Source organism: Pipistrellus hanaki (assembly GCF_964339955.1).
Source record: "Pipistrellus hanaki genome assembly, chromosome: 1".
NCBI lineage: Eukaryota > Metazoa > Chordata > Mammalia > Chiroptera > Vespertilionidae > Pipistrellus > Pipistrellus hanaki.
In genome coordinates, this window is record NC_140503.1 from 157,294,462 (window position 1) to 157,311,541 (window position 17,080).

Here is a 17,080-nt window from a genome sequence, read left to right on the forward strand (position 1 = left end):
CCAGCATGAAAGGATTTAGGGTCCAAATTAGTATAACACTGTGATTTTCATTTTCTTCTTCCATCAACGAATTTATTGTGTGGTGGCAGAGTGAGGAGGGAGAGGAGAAAGGAACCTACTTGGGACCACATATCTCTATTCTTTCACAGGCAACAGCCATGAGGATTGTTTGTGTTTTTCTGATTTCTAGAGAATTGAGCCCGATTCTTCCTCTCTGTGGAGTGGGGAGTGCACCTAGGTTTCTCGGACACCATGGCCTATGTGTTTTGTTCAGTTAGTGTGTGTGTTTGATAGGGAAAATAATTATTCCTGGATAAAGCAAGCACTTTTTCTAGCTCTCTGAGACTGGAGGAGTGGTTAAAAGAGCCCTTTGGCCAGGTATGGCCTCCAACCTGGGTAGAAGCACATGCTTCTCATGTTTTCCTGATGCGTCCTATGGGATTGTGGTCTTTTCTGTCAGAAGCAGACAACTGCTCCGGGGAGGCTAGGAGATTACAAGAAGGGGAGGAAAGTTTTGCATGTGGGCGGGGAAGAAAGAACAGGGACCTGGGGTAGGTTGGGTGGCGGTGAGGTAGGGGCTGTGTGGAGTTGATAGAACTTTCTTCACGCAGCAGCACACACTGTCAAGCCTACTTCCTCGTTGCTTTGTTGTATTGGTTAAAATGCTTACCAGGAAAATAAGGAGAGGTAGATAGTCACAAAGTCTTATCTTTTGCTACTTGTCTAGATAAAAGTGACTGACCTTGGGTTTTTAAGAAATCCTCACCTGAGCCTGAGGACTGTTCACTGATTGAAGAGAGAGATGAAAGGAGGGAGAGTGAGAGTGAGAGCAAGAGAGTGAGAGAGAGGGAGAGCAGGAGTGAGAGTGAGAGAGAGGAAGAAAAAAGGAGAGAGAGAGAGAGAGTGAGGAATGGAGGGAGGGAGGGAGAGAGGGAGAGAGGAAAGGAGGAAGGAAGGAAGGAAGGAAGGAAGGAAGGAAGGAAGGAAGGAAGGAAGGAAGGAATAAATCTGTTGCCTCCCAGGGATTGAACCCCTAATTTTTTTAGTATACAGGACAATGTTCTAACTATCTGAGCCACCTGCCCATGGCTGACTAATCTTTTTGAAAGCTGACACTTTTTTTGTAGAACATAATAGTCAAGAAAATGTTGGCCACTTCAGAATTTGTGCTTAAGTAGAAGGTAACACATATTTGAGTATGTGCAGGTTGAATGCATTTCAAATGGAGTATACATTTATCTTGCTTATGGTTTAGAGCTAGTATATTAGGAGCTAAATATCCTAAAATTGTCATATGTTTAAGACTTCATAATGTTTTTATGGTTCAATGGTATGCATTCTGCAATGCACAAGTTATCTTTATGTGCATTGTTGTGTTCATAAAAACTCAAGTCAAATCTACTTTTATATATGTACCAGTATAATTTTTTATTTTTTTTATTATTGTTTACATACAATATTATCTTAGTTTCAGAGGTACAACCTAGTGATCGGACACTTATATACCTTAGGAAGTGATTGTCCTGATAAGTCTCATAGGGCATTAGCATTGTCTTGCTTATTCTATTTCTGGCTTAGGCATCCAAGAGAAAGTTCATTTCTTTTATTCAATGTTGTGTTTCTAATTTTTCTCCTATCTTCTGGTTTCAACTAAACAGAGCTACTGAGATGGGAGAAAGGTTGTTCTCATTTATCCTATTTTTCAACTTTCTTTTGCTAGTACCGCCACCAGTCACAATAGTAATAATATTCTACAAAAGCTGACGAAAAGCTAGATTTTTGTTTTTCCTTTGGACATATTATAATTTCACTTTTAGAACTAAATAGCCAGAACCTGATGTCCTCTGTGGAGGGAAGAAGATAAAAATCTGACAATGAGAATTCTACAAGGTGAGATTTTTACTACCTCATCCAAAATCATTCTGTTATGCTTACTTTGTGTTCATACCTAGCATTTGGGGTTTTTCTCACCAATGTTGAAGATCTATGGAAAAAAAAGTCCATTCCAATAGATGTTCATATCATATAGTCTTCAAGGAAAGTCATTATACTATTGGGAGATTTTTAAAATTAATAATTTATTTTGCAATAATTTCAAATGTAACCATCGGGGGAACATAACCCTTTTACCCAGATTCCCCACCTGTTAACATTTCACCACAATTTGCTAGTCATTTTATGTATTACAATAGATAATTCATTGTCATTAGCATTTGAGAGCTGTCCATACCCTGCTCTATTATTCCTAACTCTCCAGTTCTGTTTTTTAGAAGTAAGGGCCCTCTCCTATGTAACCTCTCAGCCATTGTCTGAGTGGTTGCTAAGCCTCGGAATAGTTGCAGTGGTGGGTCCTTAGGGGCCGTTGGCCACCATGCTCTTCACATAGCAGACTGACCTGATCACATCATGTCTTCTCAGTCTCATCCAACCTGGTATTTTCCTGTCTCTCTCCAGTTGACTTAATTAATCCTTACCTGAAGGCATGCTTATATTGATTTTTTAGACTGAACGGAAAAGAGAGAGAGAGAGAGAGAGAGAAACATTGATATGTTTCCTCCTCTATGTACCCCGACCAGGGCTCAAACCTGCAACTTAGGTATGTACCCTGACCAGGAATCGAACCAGAAACCTTTTGGTAAATGGGACTGCGCTCCAACCACCTGAGCCACCGGGCCAAGGCTGATGTTAATCTTGATTATATGGTCATGCTGGTATCTGCCAGCTTTCCCCACAATGCCACCATTTCCCCCTATGTAAGTAATACATATTTTAAGGGGAGTTACCCTGACAATATTCCAAAACCCTATTTTTCATAAAACCTGAACTCACCAGCTTCAGCCCTTTTGATGTCTTTGGCTTGAGTGAGCAATAACTGTCACTGTAATAGTTACCAAAGTGTGATTTTTTATTTTCATCTTGCTGTTCTGTGCAGATTAGTTTGCATTCTACTAAAAGGGAAACTCACTGTTCTTCAGCTCTTCATTCATTTATTTATTTTAGTATAGACTCATGGATTATTATTATATTCAGTACTATCCAATAATAACATGTTATCATTGTTAATCTTGATAATGTTATTATTTCTGATTTGATCAGTGGGAGACCTTTCAAGGTAGGTTCTGCATTTTATTTTTTTAATAATTCATTCTTTTGACACATCCTCTAGAGCACACATGTCAAACACAAGGCCCGCGGGCCAAATCCGGCCCCAGGCCTTGCAATGTGGCCCGCACCGCGCTGTCATCACTGCACTCCGCTGCGTTCCATCACAATGACGAGCGGTGACATAGGAGGCTTGTGATCTCGCCGGCCGCCGTACTTGCTATCTATTACACATGCGCATAGATAACAAGTCACGCGAGATTCAGGAGGCGTGACCTATAGTCTGGCATCCAATGTGGTTGTGCGGGTGGCAGAGCAGAGGAGAGAGTGAGTGTGCGGGCATAAAAAATACACAGCAGAAGCTGTCAGTTCCTGGCATAAAGTGCAGGCATAAAAATCGCAACAGAATCTGCTATCTGTACCCAGCCAGGCATTTATTGACTGACTTTTTTTTTCTCCACTCCATATGCCAAATCAAGCTATCCCTGTGCAGTTTTCAACTTTTTTCTTCTAACGCAGATTTCCAATAAACTACATCTTTTACTGCCCATATTGATCCCAAAATGTCCAGGAAAAGAAAAGTTGATGGTGAAGGCAGACAATTTAATGACAAATGGGAAAATGAATACATGTTTGTGCTTAGAGAGGGCAAACCAGTCTGTATATTATGTTATGAGACAGTGTCAGTGATGAAAGAGTACAATTTTGACACCAAACATAATGTTAAGTATGGCAAATATACTTTGGAAGAAAAGCATAAAATTGTTAAAGAACTAAAAGGCAAACTACAATCACAGCAGCAAATGTTTACAAAGGCTACAGCGAAAAATGATGCTGCAGTGAAAGCAAGCTTTATAGTGGCTGAAGAAATTGCCCGTACTTCAAGGTGTTTTCAGAGGGTGCCTTTTTGAAGCAATGCATGCTAAAAGTGTGTGAGCAAGTATGCCCAGACCAGATACAGAGTTTTCAAAATGTCAGTTTGTCAAGAAACACCATTGCAGATAGAGTTCAAGAACTCTCAGGAAATCTATCATCACAGCTGGCCGAACAGGCATGCAGTTATCTCGCTTTTTCACTTGCTATCGATGAAAGCACAGACAACACTGATACAGCGCAGCTGTCCATCTTTATACGTGCTACGAAGACCGACCTCTCTGTCACTGAGGAACTTTTGGATGTAGCTGCCATGCATGGGACGACGACTGGTAGAGATATATTTGAGGCTGTGGAGAAATCTATAAATAATTTTAAATTACCCTGGGGAAAGTTGGTGGGGCTAACTACCGATGGCGCACCTTCAATGTGCGGAGAAAAGAAAGGCTTGGTTGGACTAATGAAGGAAAGAATGCAAAAAAGTCACTGCCACACACCCTTGATTACTTATCATTGCATTATCCACCAAGAGGCTATGTGTGGAAAAGTTCTGGACATGAATGACATAATGACCACAGTCATTAAAACTATTAACTTTATACGGGCACGTGGCCTGAATCATCGCCACTTCCAGCAGTTTTTACAGGAGGTGGGTGCAGAGCATGGAGACGTGCCATACCACACAGAAGTAAGATGGCTGAGCAAGAGCGCAGTCCTCAAAAGATTTTTTGAGCTCAGAGAACAAATTGCTCTTTTCATGGAAAGTAAAGGAAAGCCCTTGCCTGAACTGTCGGATCCCGCCTGGCTATGTGATTTTGCTATGATGTGTGACATATGCGAGCATCTCGCCCAACTGAATCTGAAGCTGCAGGGATGCAAACAAGTCATCACGAAGATGTCTGACATGATCACAGCATTCCAGTGTAAACTTCAACTATGGAAGTCCCAACTGGAACAGGACAATCTTGCCCACTTTCCCGTTTGTTTGAGTATCTCAACCACTATTTCTGGTACTTTTCCTTGCAGTCGGCTGGCTACCAAAGTTAGCTGTTTACTAAGTGAATTTGAGCGGCACTTCTCTGACTTTAGAACACAGCACTCAGGCTTTGACATCTTTGCCAATCCTTTTACAGTTGATGTCAACAATGTGCCCCATCACCTTCAGATGGAGATAATCGAGCTTCAGTCTGACAGTGGCCTGAAATCAAGGTTTCAGGATGTTGAAATTGAGGACTTCTACCCTCTACTGCCCCCTGACTCAATGCCAGAGCTCCGACTTCATGCTGCCCGTATTCTATCCATGTTCGGGAGCACCTATCTTTGTGAATAGATGTTTTCAATAATGAATCTGAACAAAAACAAGCACAGATCATGCATTACTGATGACAACCTCCATGCTGTTTTGCGGGTTGCTACAGCCCAAGAAATAAAACCGAACATTGACTCATTGATCTGGGGAAAACGGTGTCAGACATCTAGCCAGAAAACAAAACAATGAGCATTTTAGGTACATTCCAATATTACTGTTTTGCTTGATACCAATATTACTGTTTTGCTTGATAGCATGTGAGTTGGTTAACAGCACTGTTAAGGAAAAGATTGTTCCACTCATTTTAAATTCACATTTCTGGTTAACATTGTCAGTTTATGACTGTTCAGTAAACCATTCGGCCCGCGATTTAGGCTGGATTTTAGATTTTGGCCCCTTCTCTGATTGAGTTCGACACCCCTACTCTAGAGTATTTTGTTGGCACAATAAGAAGTTCCAGACTCTCTGTTCTTACTCCACCTGGTTCCTTTTTGTGAAGTTTCGCATTTACTAACTGAGATCTGGGTGTTTGGAGTTTTCGTTGGTACTGGGATGACATAGTTTCTGGGCCTTCTCAGTGGACACACCTAGGGAACATATGTATGTATACATGGATACACACATCTAAACCTTTTTATATCTGTCTGTATGTATAGGTCAAAACCCATGACCTCCAATTCTGATTTAATATCCTAGAGTTATTTCTATATTTCCATGTTTGTAAAGCATCTTCTCAAAAAATGAAAAACCTGACTCTCACTATTCTAATATCCTAAATAATTTGTTCAGTTGATTTATATATACATATATATATATATATATGTATATATAAATCAACTGAACAAATATATATATATATATATTGTGTATATATATATATATATATATATATATATAGAGAGAGAGAGAGAGAGAGAGAGAGAGAGAGAGAGAAAACAACAATGACACACCAGTCTATGAGAGAGATATCAATCAGTTGCCTCCCATATATGTGCTGATTAGGAATCGAATTGGCAACCTTTTGGTGCCCAGGACCACGCTCCAACCAACTGAACCATTCTGGCCAGGCCTCAGTCAATTTCCTGGTTCCTTAATATAAGCAAATCTTCTCACCCTCCAGCTGTTTCCTCTCTTCCTCCCACCTCCTTTTGCAGCCCAGGATCTTGGGTGCTGGCCATGGCTGCTCCTCCTCCCAGCACTTCCAGCATTTTCACGTTAAGAGGGGAGGTAAAGTCTAATAGAAATGACTGATGCATTATGTGAACATGATATAATAGGTAGGGGATGTACTAAGTTTTCTTTCCAGTCAGTGTGCCTATTTTCTATAAGTTTTTTTTTTTTTTACTTCTTATTTTTTTTTAAACATTTGGTTTTCCTCTAAGTAATTATTTCTAAAAATGCAAAGACTCATTTACTCAACTGATTTTTTAAATCTTTATTGTTGAAAGTATTGCATATGCCCCATTTTCCCCCCCTATTGATCCTTCTAGATTCATCTCCCTGTTGTCTGTGTCCATGGCTTATGCATACATGCCCACAAGGTCTTTGGTTGATCACCTCCCACCACCCACTCACCCACCCACCCCTGCCTCCTCTTTGAGATTCCCTATTCCGTTCTATGCTTCTGTGTCTCTGGACCTATTTTGTTGGTTAGTTTATTTTTCACTTATTCAACTGATGTTTAATATCTGTTAGGAGTCTGATATTGTGCAAGCTTCTAGTGACAGAGGTATGTGCTCTGCCTCTGCAACTTTCTAGTCCAGTGGGGATTCGGGCAACTAAAGCACTTTACTGTGTTGTTCTGTGATACAGGGATTAAGAGACATGGAAGCCACCACTCTAAATTGGAGGGCCAGGGCCATGGGGAGAGAGAAAGTAGAGATTGTATGTGAGTGAGTGTGTGTGTTGCGTGGGGGGGGAGGGGGAGGGGGCAGTGTAGAGAGGAAAGATGCTCCAAGCTCTGGGGATGCCATTGACTTCTCACCTATTAAACGAGATTTACCATTATTCACTAAGATGCAATACATATAACAGGAATCCTGTAGCTAGGTTTTATTTTATGTATTCAGTATTCTATGCATACTATGGGGTGGTGGTGAAAGAAGATGACACCGTTCTTGTTGCAAGGTTTTACAATATAATGAGGGAGACTTTGGGGTACATAAATGCTATATAAATCAATAAAGAAGGGTGGGGAATAGGCTTTGAAGGAGGGTGGGGTGGGGCAACAAGGGAATTGTAGACTATGGACTAGAACAGGTCAGCAAACTTTTTATGACAGTGAATATTTTCAGTGTGATGGGTCACACATGTGTGTTGTAATTACTCAGCTCTGTCACTGTAGCAGGAAAGCAGCCATAGACATAAATGGGCGAGTGCGGCTCTGTTCCACTAACACTTTGTTTTTGAAAATAGAAGACATGACCACCTGTAGTTTGCTGATCCCTGGACTAGAATGTAGAATCCAAAAAGATTTAAAAATATATAGGTATTTTACTGATTTTACATAGAGAGGAATTGAGAGGGATAGAGAGTTAGAAACGTTGATGAGAGAGAAACATCGACCAGCTGCCTCTTGCACACCCCCCACTGGGGATGTGCCCGCAACCAAGGTACATGCCCTTCACCGGATTCGAACCCGGGACCTTTCAGTCCATAAGCCGACGCTCCATCCACTGAGCCAAACCGGTTTAGGTAGAGACCTTTCAGTTTTAATGTTTATTGATTTTTAGAGAGAGAGGAAGGGAGAGGAAGAGAGAGAAATATTGATGTGAGAGTAAAACACCAATCAGCTGCCTCTTGCATGCCCTCTACTTTGGATAGAGCCTGAATCCTAGCCTGTGCCCTGACTGGAAATCGAACAGGTAACCTTTTGGTGCATGGGATGTGCCCAACCAACTGAGCCACACCAGCCAGGGCTGGCTTATTCTGACCTCTGACCCATGTCCTAGAGGAGTGTCTTGTGCACACATAGACACTGAATAGTTGTGTTGAGTGACTGGAGGGAGAATCAGCCACTGCTCCAAACTGGGACTCTTGCAGTTAAGATTGTCTATTGTTTTTTGTAATGCTAGGGTTTAGTGCCAAAGGAAGCCAACTGGGTTAAGCAAAAATTCTTTGTCGTAGAACACTCACATTGTCTTTTGAGTTAATCATTTAGGATTGCTTGGTCTTTATTTGAGTAGATATTTTTAAAACCTGGAAAGGTTTTCTGGCAATGAAATCTTAGTGAGTAACAAGTTTATCTCTGGTCACTGTAGAAACAGTGCGTAGGCAGCTATCGATGCAGAAGGTACATGAAGAGCTATAGGTAAATGCATCTTGAAAGTTCACCCAACCATTAGTATGTTTTATTATATCAGAGGGGAAATGCCATGAAAAGAATCAGATATTTTTCTGTTGTAGAGCTTGTGTCTGCTTTACCTAACTCATTGCATCTGTCCAATGTTTCAGTGAGAGGTACCTCAGTTAATGAGCAAAGTAGGAGGTAAATTTCCCCCTAGCACCCACCAGGCATTTTACACTAGTGACAGTTCCCGCACAATAGGCAGGCAGTGCTGAGTCCTCCCGGACTAGAGCCCTGAGCACAGCTGCACTGTGATATCTATCATCCAATGATAGCTGTATATGGTAGTATTTGCCCTGTGAAAGTCACCGTCTGGGCATGAAATAGCCTTCTGCTTTGCACCTTCCACTGGGATAGATACTGGATTCTCTGGAGAGTAAATTATGATTTACCTACCAATTCCACAGACATTGGGCGTGGACATGAGGTGTTTTTTTTTTTGTTTGTTTTTTTTTTTTTGTGTGTGTGTGTGTGTTTTTAATACATTTTCATTGATTTCAGAGAGAAAGGGGGAGGGAGAGATAGAAACATCCATGATGAGAGAGAACCGTTGATTGGCTGCCTCCTGCATGCCCTCTACTGGGAATTGAGACCGAAACCCGGGATGTGCCCTTGACTGGAATTGAACCCAGGACCCTTCAGTCTGCAGGCTGATGCTCTATTCACTGAGCCAAACCAGCTAGTGCGACGCCAGGGTTTTGAAAGGCCTTCCTCATTCCTCCATTTCATCCTGCCTGTGTAACTGTGGTGGACCTACTCTTCCTTCTCCTTACTCCAGTGAATTCTCCTTTCCATTCTACTGGTGACCTTCAGGGTTAAATTACATGTTTGTGTTCTTCCTGAGTCTCAGCACAGTCAACCCTGCATTAGTTTTATAAAAACTTACATTTATTATTGAAAGTATTACAGATATCTCTATTTTTGTCACCCATTGACCCATTCTCCCCCCAGGCCTTCACCACACTATTGTCTGTGTCCATGGGCTATGCATATATGCATATAAGTTCTTTGGTTAATCTCTTCCCATTCCCCTCCCCGCCCCCCTCCTTTCCTCTGTGATTCTTTAGTCTGTTCCATGCTCCCATGTCTCTGAATCTATATTGTTCGTCAGTTTGTTTTGTTTATTATTGTAGATTCCACATGTAAGTGAGAAGATGTGCTACTTGTCTTTCTCTGATTGGCTGTTTCACTCAGCGTAATACTCTTCAGGTCCCTCCATGCTGTCTCAAAGGGAAGTGGAATTCACTTCAGCAGAGTTTGGAGCCTGCCAATATCTCCTTGTGGATACACTGCTTGTGGAGCTTATTGGATCCTGCTCTATTGTTCTGTGACGCTGGCTACTGGGCTTATTGATTTTGGCCCTCTTTGGAAGGTCTCTGGTGCCGGCCAATGATAAGACTCTATTTGTGGCTGGCCCCAAGTACCATTTGGAGCTACCAGTGATCCACAGCATGTGGCTCCCTCTGCTGGGGCTGGGTGTGCGTGGCAAGGACTGAGCTGTGCACCAAGGCCTGCTTTTCCTATTTTAGGGCCCAGAGGTATGTAGCAAAGACTCAAAACACCCAGAGATTCACCTCTGCCTGCAGGCTGATTGTTAGTCTCTAAATGAACCTCAGGCTGTAGACCCCAGCAGGGCAAAAACTCCCTTGAGGTGGGATGAACCGGTTTCCAGTGGGTGGGGCAATCACTTCCTCCCAGGCAAAAGGTGCAATGCTATGAAAGCTCTCTCCCCAGTCTCCTCACACAGCTCTATTCCACTCTGCCCTCCCTCTGCTAGAGCCCAAGATGATGAGTGGCTGAAAACAAAATTTAGTGTATTGGCCCTTTAAGGTAGTGCCTGTGTTTCTAGTCATCTCTCCCTGTCAGACAGAACCCCTAGTGCTTTTCACAGCCAGATGTTATATGGGCACCTTTCCCAGGTTTGTTACTCTGGGCTGGGGGGCCCAGATTGGGATTTTAGACCCCAGACTTCTCAGAGAAAACCCCCCATATCTGAGATATCAAGCTCTAGAACTTCAGCTGCTGCCTGTGAGAGCCCAGCCAGCCCAATTTTGCTTCTGCACTTCCTACCAATCTCTATGCGTCCTCCTTAGTTATACGGCTTCTATCCAGCTAGTCTTCAGTTGGTTATTCAAGATGATTTTTCCATATTTTAGTTGTAATTCCAGCTTGGCCCAGGGAGAATGTCAGTGTAGCTTCCACTTAATCTGCCACCATCTTGGCTGCCTCCTTCTTCTTCTTCTCCTTCTCCTTCTCCTTCTCCTTCTCCTTCTCCTTCTCCTTCTCCTTCTCCTTCTCCTTCTCCTTCTCCTTCTCCTTCTCCTTCTCCTTCTCCTTCTCCTTCTCCTCCTCCTCCTCCTCCTCCTCCTCCTCCTCTTCCTTTTTTTTTTAAATACCTTCCTACTTTCTATTAGAATATTCCCTACCCACAAACATCTATGTAATTTGTTCAGAACACGCAGTGTCCATATTATGTCTGTACATCCTTAAAAGTCATCGCCAATAGAAAATAGTGTCTCCCATTTTGAAACTGAGAATTTTCCATTCTAATTACCTGAAACTTTGAAGAAAGAAGATGATGGATTTGGAGGGCATATGTTTAATTTTTACAATTGAATTAAGAATTTTGTGAGCATTAAGAACTGATAAGGTTTTCTTTTCAACAGCTGATGTGCTTTTTCTAGCCATTGAATTTCTACTTCCATTACATTGTTTTGATATTTGACTAGATTTGAGCAGTGAGAGCATTAATCCTGGTTGTTCTATAAATCCATGTAGAACTTGAGTAGGTAGCAAATAATTATCATTTAACACTACTCAAGACCTGTGATGTACTTTACATTGTGTTAAGAGAAGTAAGCTTCACAGATGTTTTGCCAGAATCTTTTACTTCAAGGAAACTTGAAAGTTTGTGTGTCCTTTTCCAAAAAGTGTAAATAGTTTAGACAATAAATCCAAAGGAATTAAAGGGACCTGAGCCATTTTTTTCCCTACAGATGCTGACTAGGGATGACATCCTTTGTTTACTAGATTTCTGTTAACAGTTTGGTTTCTTTTTCCTTTGTAAGTTTGTTTGTGCTTGTTTTCTGTTTTATTTCATCACCTTTCATGGAGTACATTTAATGCGGACTCTAAATTTTTAGAACTAGTTTTAAAAGGAACCAGTAAATCAGTCTGTTTCTGCATTTGCAGTGGGATCATGAGACCTGGCCTCAACGCCATCCTGGGACCCACAGGTGGAGGCAAATCTTCGTGAGTATAACAGAGTATCAGGAAGCTTTCCCTTTGTGGTTTCAATGTGCTTTTAAAGATCACTTTTACGAGGGCAGGTGTTAGTTGAATATTTGCTGCATGTCTGGTCTGGGTCTAGGCACTGTGGCTCACACGCAGTTGTGCCAGCTGTGGTTCTGTCCTGAGGAGCAGGAAGTCTTAGGAGGTCAGCTTTACTAACAGGATGTGACAGGTCATGGCATACAGCTGTCATCTATGGTGTGAACTAATGAGGAGGAAAAGGAAGGGGATGACTTGAAAGTGAAGAGATGGAGACAAAGGCACAAGTGAAGACTAACATCTCAGCTAAAGGAGCACATTGCCGAGGTTGGGTCAGGCAGCTTGGAGGACTGTGCTGTATCAGCCAACAGTGCATTTTTTTTTCATGTATGGAGGCTTTATTGTAGCATAGAGTAAAAAAAACAAACAAAAAAAAACAAACAAACAAAACAAAACAAAACAAAACATGGAAGTTAAGAATTTAAAAAAATATATAATTATAGTTAGACCATAGACTTTTTTTTTTATTAGTTAATTTTTAACTTGAGTGGAATTTCCATTCAGAATAGATGAGAGATACAGCCTGAGTTAAAGAGAAACACTCACCATTATGTTCTTTTATAGGTTGTTAGATGTCTTAGCTGCAAGGAAAGATCCGAAGGGATTATCTGGAGATGTTTTGATAAATGGAGCACCCCAAACTGCCAATTTCAAATGCAACTCAGGTTATGTGGTGCAAGTAAGTATTTGTGGATTTCCATTTTAGATTTCTCCTGTCTGGACAAGTGCCTTGGCCAGGTCTCCTGGTCCCACTGCTCAGCATGCCTCCCACTGGTTACACAATATGAGCATAGAACCAACTTTATTTCAGCTATTTATAATCTCCCATAAAATGATGTTACATGAAAAGGCAAGGAGAATCTAGAATATGACCCCTATAAGTTCAATCGTATCAATTCTAGTTGTCATATTCCCAAAAGACTCTACTGTTATATTTTTCCCCCTGCTTTTCCCTCTCTCCCTGCCCTAGCTTAGAAAGAAGTTTTGTCATAGCCTTGTATAAGGCAGTATGGAAATGTCAGCTAGTAGTAACCGTAATTACCTGTGTTCTCTTCGGCTGTACAGATAGGGAATGAGAATTATTCCATCAGGGTTCGCAGCTATCTGAATATGGAGTTATTGGTATAATTTGTGTAATTACAAGTTTATCATTGGCTAGAACTTTCCCTCAGGCATGTTGTTCTTGTGGATTAAGTTGTATATACTGAAGACAGTACTAGAAAAGACATGATATATTTTGTTAAAAATGCCATTTTGCCTTCAGGATGATGTTGTGATGGGAACTCTGACAGTGAGAGAAAATTTACAGTTCTCAGCAGCTCTTCGCCTTCCATCAACTATGAAGAATCATGAAAAGAACGAACGGATAAACAAGGTCATTCAAGAGTTAGGTCTGGCTAAAGTGGCAGATTCCAAGGTAAAGTGGAAACAATTGATGGTGTCATTGCCAGCAAATAGGACTTCCCCTGTGTGGGTAGTGTCACTATTATTCAGAAGTTTCCTATAATGTGTGTGGCCAAAGTGGCTGCTTTCTGTAAGAAAAGTGACTAGTTACATAATATGAAGGTGGAAATTAGCCAGGAAAAGAAAATTTTAAAATGATTGAATCCTGGAGGTGAAGTATGGCCGTGTGGGCTGGTATGTAAAAGTGTTCTTGCAAAGACTACATGTCCCTTCCCTTGATGACAGTGCTGGCTCCTCCCCCACACTACTTGTGTAAGTCCTGACTCATTCATTATCTGTTTCCTAACTTTCACTTTTTTGTTTTCTCTCCTCAACCCCCCCCCCCCACCCTTTTTTTTTTTCTTTTTAGCTCTCTTCCTCCAGGAACTTTATTCTGTTGCCTTGAAGGTACAATATATTTCTAGAATTCATAAATGACTAAAATCCCAGGGTTCTTGCTCTATATGTTTCACTTGGCTGTAATTTGGCTTTTAAAATTATCTTCAGTCAAATTAGTGTTTATTTCTCATTGGTGTAGCAGCCAACTTATTTTCCTAACGCCTTTCTTTCACAGGACACTTTGTCTCCCATCCCTCCCCCCTCTCTTCCTCTCTCTCTTCCTCCTGCCAGGGTTTCTCACACGCTATCATGTGCTGGGCTCCCTTGGCTTTCATAGGTAACAGCTGTGGGCAAAAGAGACAAAAGTAGCTCCCTGTATGGGTTGTGCAGGATCAGGAAGGAGGGATAAGATGAGTGAGGGAATGATTTACAGTGGATGAGTAGACAGGAAGACTGGCTGGAAGGCATTTGAGGCTTTGGATGAAGATGAGCATTTCAGGCGGTCATGGCTCTAGTTCCCTCCCTTACTTAGAGGTCATGAAGATGGGGTATTCCGCTGGCTGCTGCTTCATCTGATGCTTTCAGTCTTCTATGTAAAATGAATTTTGGAAGAATAAGTATTAGCTGCTACCATGCACCACTTATTTTCGTTTTGTGAGTGATTGGGTTCACCTTTTTGGGGCTCTGTCTTTCCACTAAGGTGCTTTCCTACCGTTACCTTTAGGCCATCATCACCTGAGTTCCTTGCCTGAATTTCCATAGAAAATAAGTTGAAGGCAGTTGTTCTCTTCCTTACAATAAACTTATCAAATTGGCTGAAATAATACATAAAAAAATGTTACAAGTTTTTTTTGTTTTTTTTTGTTTTTTTAGCATGCTTTTTTTTCCCTTTAATATATTTTTATTTATTTTTTACAGAGAGGAAGGGAGAGATTTAGAGAGCCAGAAACATCGACCAGCCGCCTCCCGCACATCCCCCACTGGGGATGTGCCCGCAGCCAACGTACATGCCCCTGACAGGAATCGAACCTGGGACCCTTCAGTCCACAGACCGTCGCTCTACCACTGAGCCAAACCGGTTTTGGCACAACTTTTATGAAATTGTAAACACAACTGAAATGTAGAGAGAATAGTCTGATTGCTATAGTTATGACATGATTGTAGTGTAATTAATATACTGGTGTGATTACCAATAACTAGATTTCCCAGTTGTTAACATCTTTTTTTTCAGGAATTGTTTAGCTTTTTATTTCTGAAATATTTTAAAGACAATTATGAATATCATATTTCATCCCTGAATCCTTATTATGCTTTATTTATTTACTTATTTGTTTGTAATCCTCACCCCAAGACATGTGGAGAGAGAGAGAGAGAGAAAGAGAGAGAATGAGTTATCAATGTGAGAGAAAACATTGGTTGATTGCCTTCACTACGTGCCCAACTGGATTCAAACCTGCAATGCTTTGGTGCGTGGGACTGTGCTCCAACCCACTGAGCCACTCTGGCCAGGCATCTTTTTAAAAAGGACATTTGTCTATAATACTGCAATACCATTATCAACTAACACAATTAAAATCTTAATATCAACTATGTAGAGCCCACATTTTCCAATTAACTTTAAATGTACTTTATAGCTCCATTTTTTAATAGGATATAATCAAGGGCATGAGTAGCATGTGATTATTATCTCTTTGAAGACTCTTACTATGAGTTGTTTCCCACCTCCTTCCTCACCCAACCCTTCCTGCTCCTCCACCATACACAGTGGCGCTGACTGGTTGAAAAAACTGAGCCAGTCACCTGCCTTCTGAATTTGTCTGAAAGAATGAGTCAGGAATTTTGTGATGTGTTAAGAGTATAGATAGGGTCAGTTTGAGATGCCTTACGGTGATTTTAGAGGTGCTAATGTGGACGGTAGAAAGTGACCATCCGTATTAGCTGCTATGGCCTAGCTTTTTAGTCCACTTGAGGACTTTTTCAGTGGGGGAGAAAGAAAGGGGCATAAGAAAGCTAATAATATATTATAGATGCTTTCACCTGTTCCTTTCCTATCTTTATTGTCCTTTGTCGATTGTGATTTCACTATGTCAGGGCCATGTCTTTAAGTTCTAACTTAGGATCTTAAAACAAATATTTGTCTTGATAAGGAACGTATAGAACTATTGACAGCATGCGAGTGTTATCAGGCTAAGCCACATACCAACTCTACACTGAGCCTCAGTTTACTTGTGTAATTAAAGAGAAACCTACCTCTTCTCCAAGACACTCATTTACTTGCTGTTCAGAATGAATGAGGACATGAGACAAAGTGCCTCTTACAGGGTTGACACATGTTAGCAGCTCAACAAACCATAGTGCCTGTGGTTGTTTTTGTTAATGATAACATTTGTGTGTTAGGTTGGAACTCAGTTTACTCGTGGTGTGTCTGGAGGAGAAAGAAAAAGGACTAGTATTGGGATGGAGCTTATTACCGATCCATCCATCTTGTTCCTGGATGAGCCCACAACTGGTTTAGACTCGAGCACAGCTAATGCTGTCCTTCTGCTCCTAAAGAGGTAAGCGCTATGGGAACATTGTTCCTATATTCATCCAACATAATACTATGTGCCAGGTATTAATCTTGGTGCAGGGGATTCAGCGATGAGCTCAACACATAAACATTTCTCCCTTCTTCGTTGGAGGGGATCAGTTAATTAGCAAATATAAGCGTTTCAAGAAAAATGAAGCAGGGTAAAAATATAGGGAAGACTGATGTGCTGATGTGGTGGTGGTGGGAAGTGCTGTATTACATAGCAGGATGGTCAGGGAAGATGTGCCATATGAGCTGTGAGTGAGGTCTGGATATCGAGGAAGAGAGTTCTCATTGGAGGGAACAGCCAGTGGCCCTGAGTTGACCAGTGGCCTTGACTAGGATGGTAGGGGTGAGGTGGTAAGAAGTGTGTGGATTCTGGATTTATTTTCAAGATAGAACCAACAGGATTGGCTCATGAAGTGGACATGGGATGTGATTATTGAGAATGATATATGATTTGGGGCCTGAACAATGATAGATTGGAGTGAAAAGAATGGAATTTCCTTTAACCAAGAAAAAAGACTGTGGGAAGATCAGTTAGTAGACATTTCAAAAGTTAAGTTGTTAACATCTTTTTTTTTTTTTTTTACATTAGTTTTTTTTTTAAATTAAGTTTCAATCTTAGAGAAAAGTTCTAACATTGTGCAAAGAAATCTCATGTTCTTACATCGATTCCCCAACTCCAAACAACAGAGACACAACCCTCCCAGCCAGAAGTCACATCGATACTGTTCCCACCACCCAATCCATAGACTCTAGACTTCAG

The 17,080-nt window shown here is 41.2% G+C and overlaps 1 protein-coding gene across 10 annotated transcripts in view; it reads left to right on the forward strand.

Annotated features, from left to right (window-relative positions):
* The window catches only part of ABCG2 (ATP binding cassette subfamily G member 2 (JR blood group)), a 98,315-nt gene that overhangs the window by 58,587 nt on the left and 22,648 nt on the right, over window positions 1–17,080 (forward strand). For all 10 annotated transcript variants that reach the window (XM_084882009.1, XM_084882011.1, XM_084882017.1 and 7 more), the window contains 4 exons: window positions 11,823–11,882; window positions 12,525–12,639; window positions 13,225–13,377; window positions 16,140–16,297. In XM_084882009.1, coding sequence (XP_084738135.1) covers window positions 11,823–11,882; window positions 12,525–12,639; window positions 13,225–13,377; window positions 16,140–16,297 — 486 coding nt within the window. The remainder of the gene's footprint in view (window positions 1–11,822; window positions 11,883–12,524; window positions 12,640–13,224; window positions 13,378–16,139; window positions 16,298–17,080) is intronic.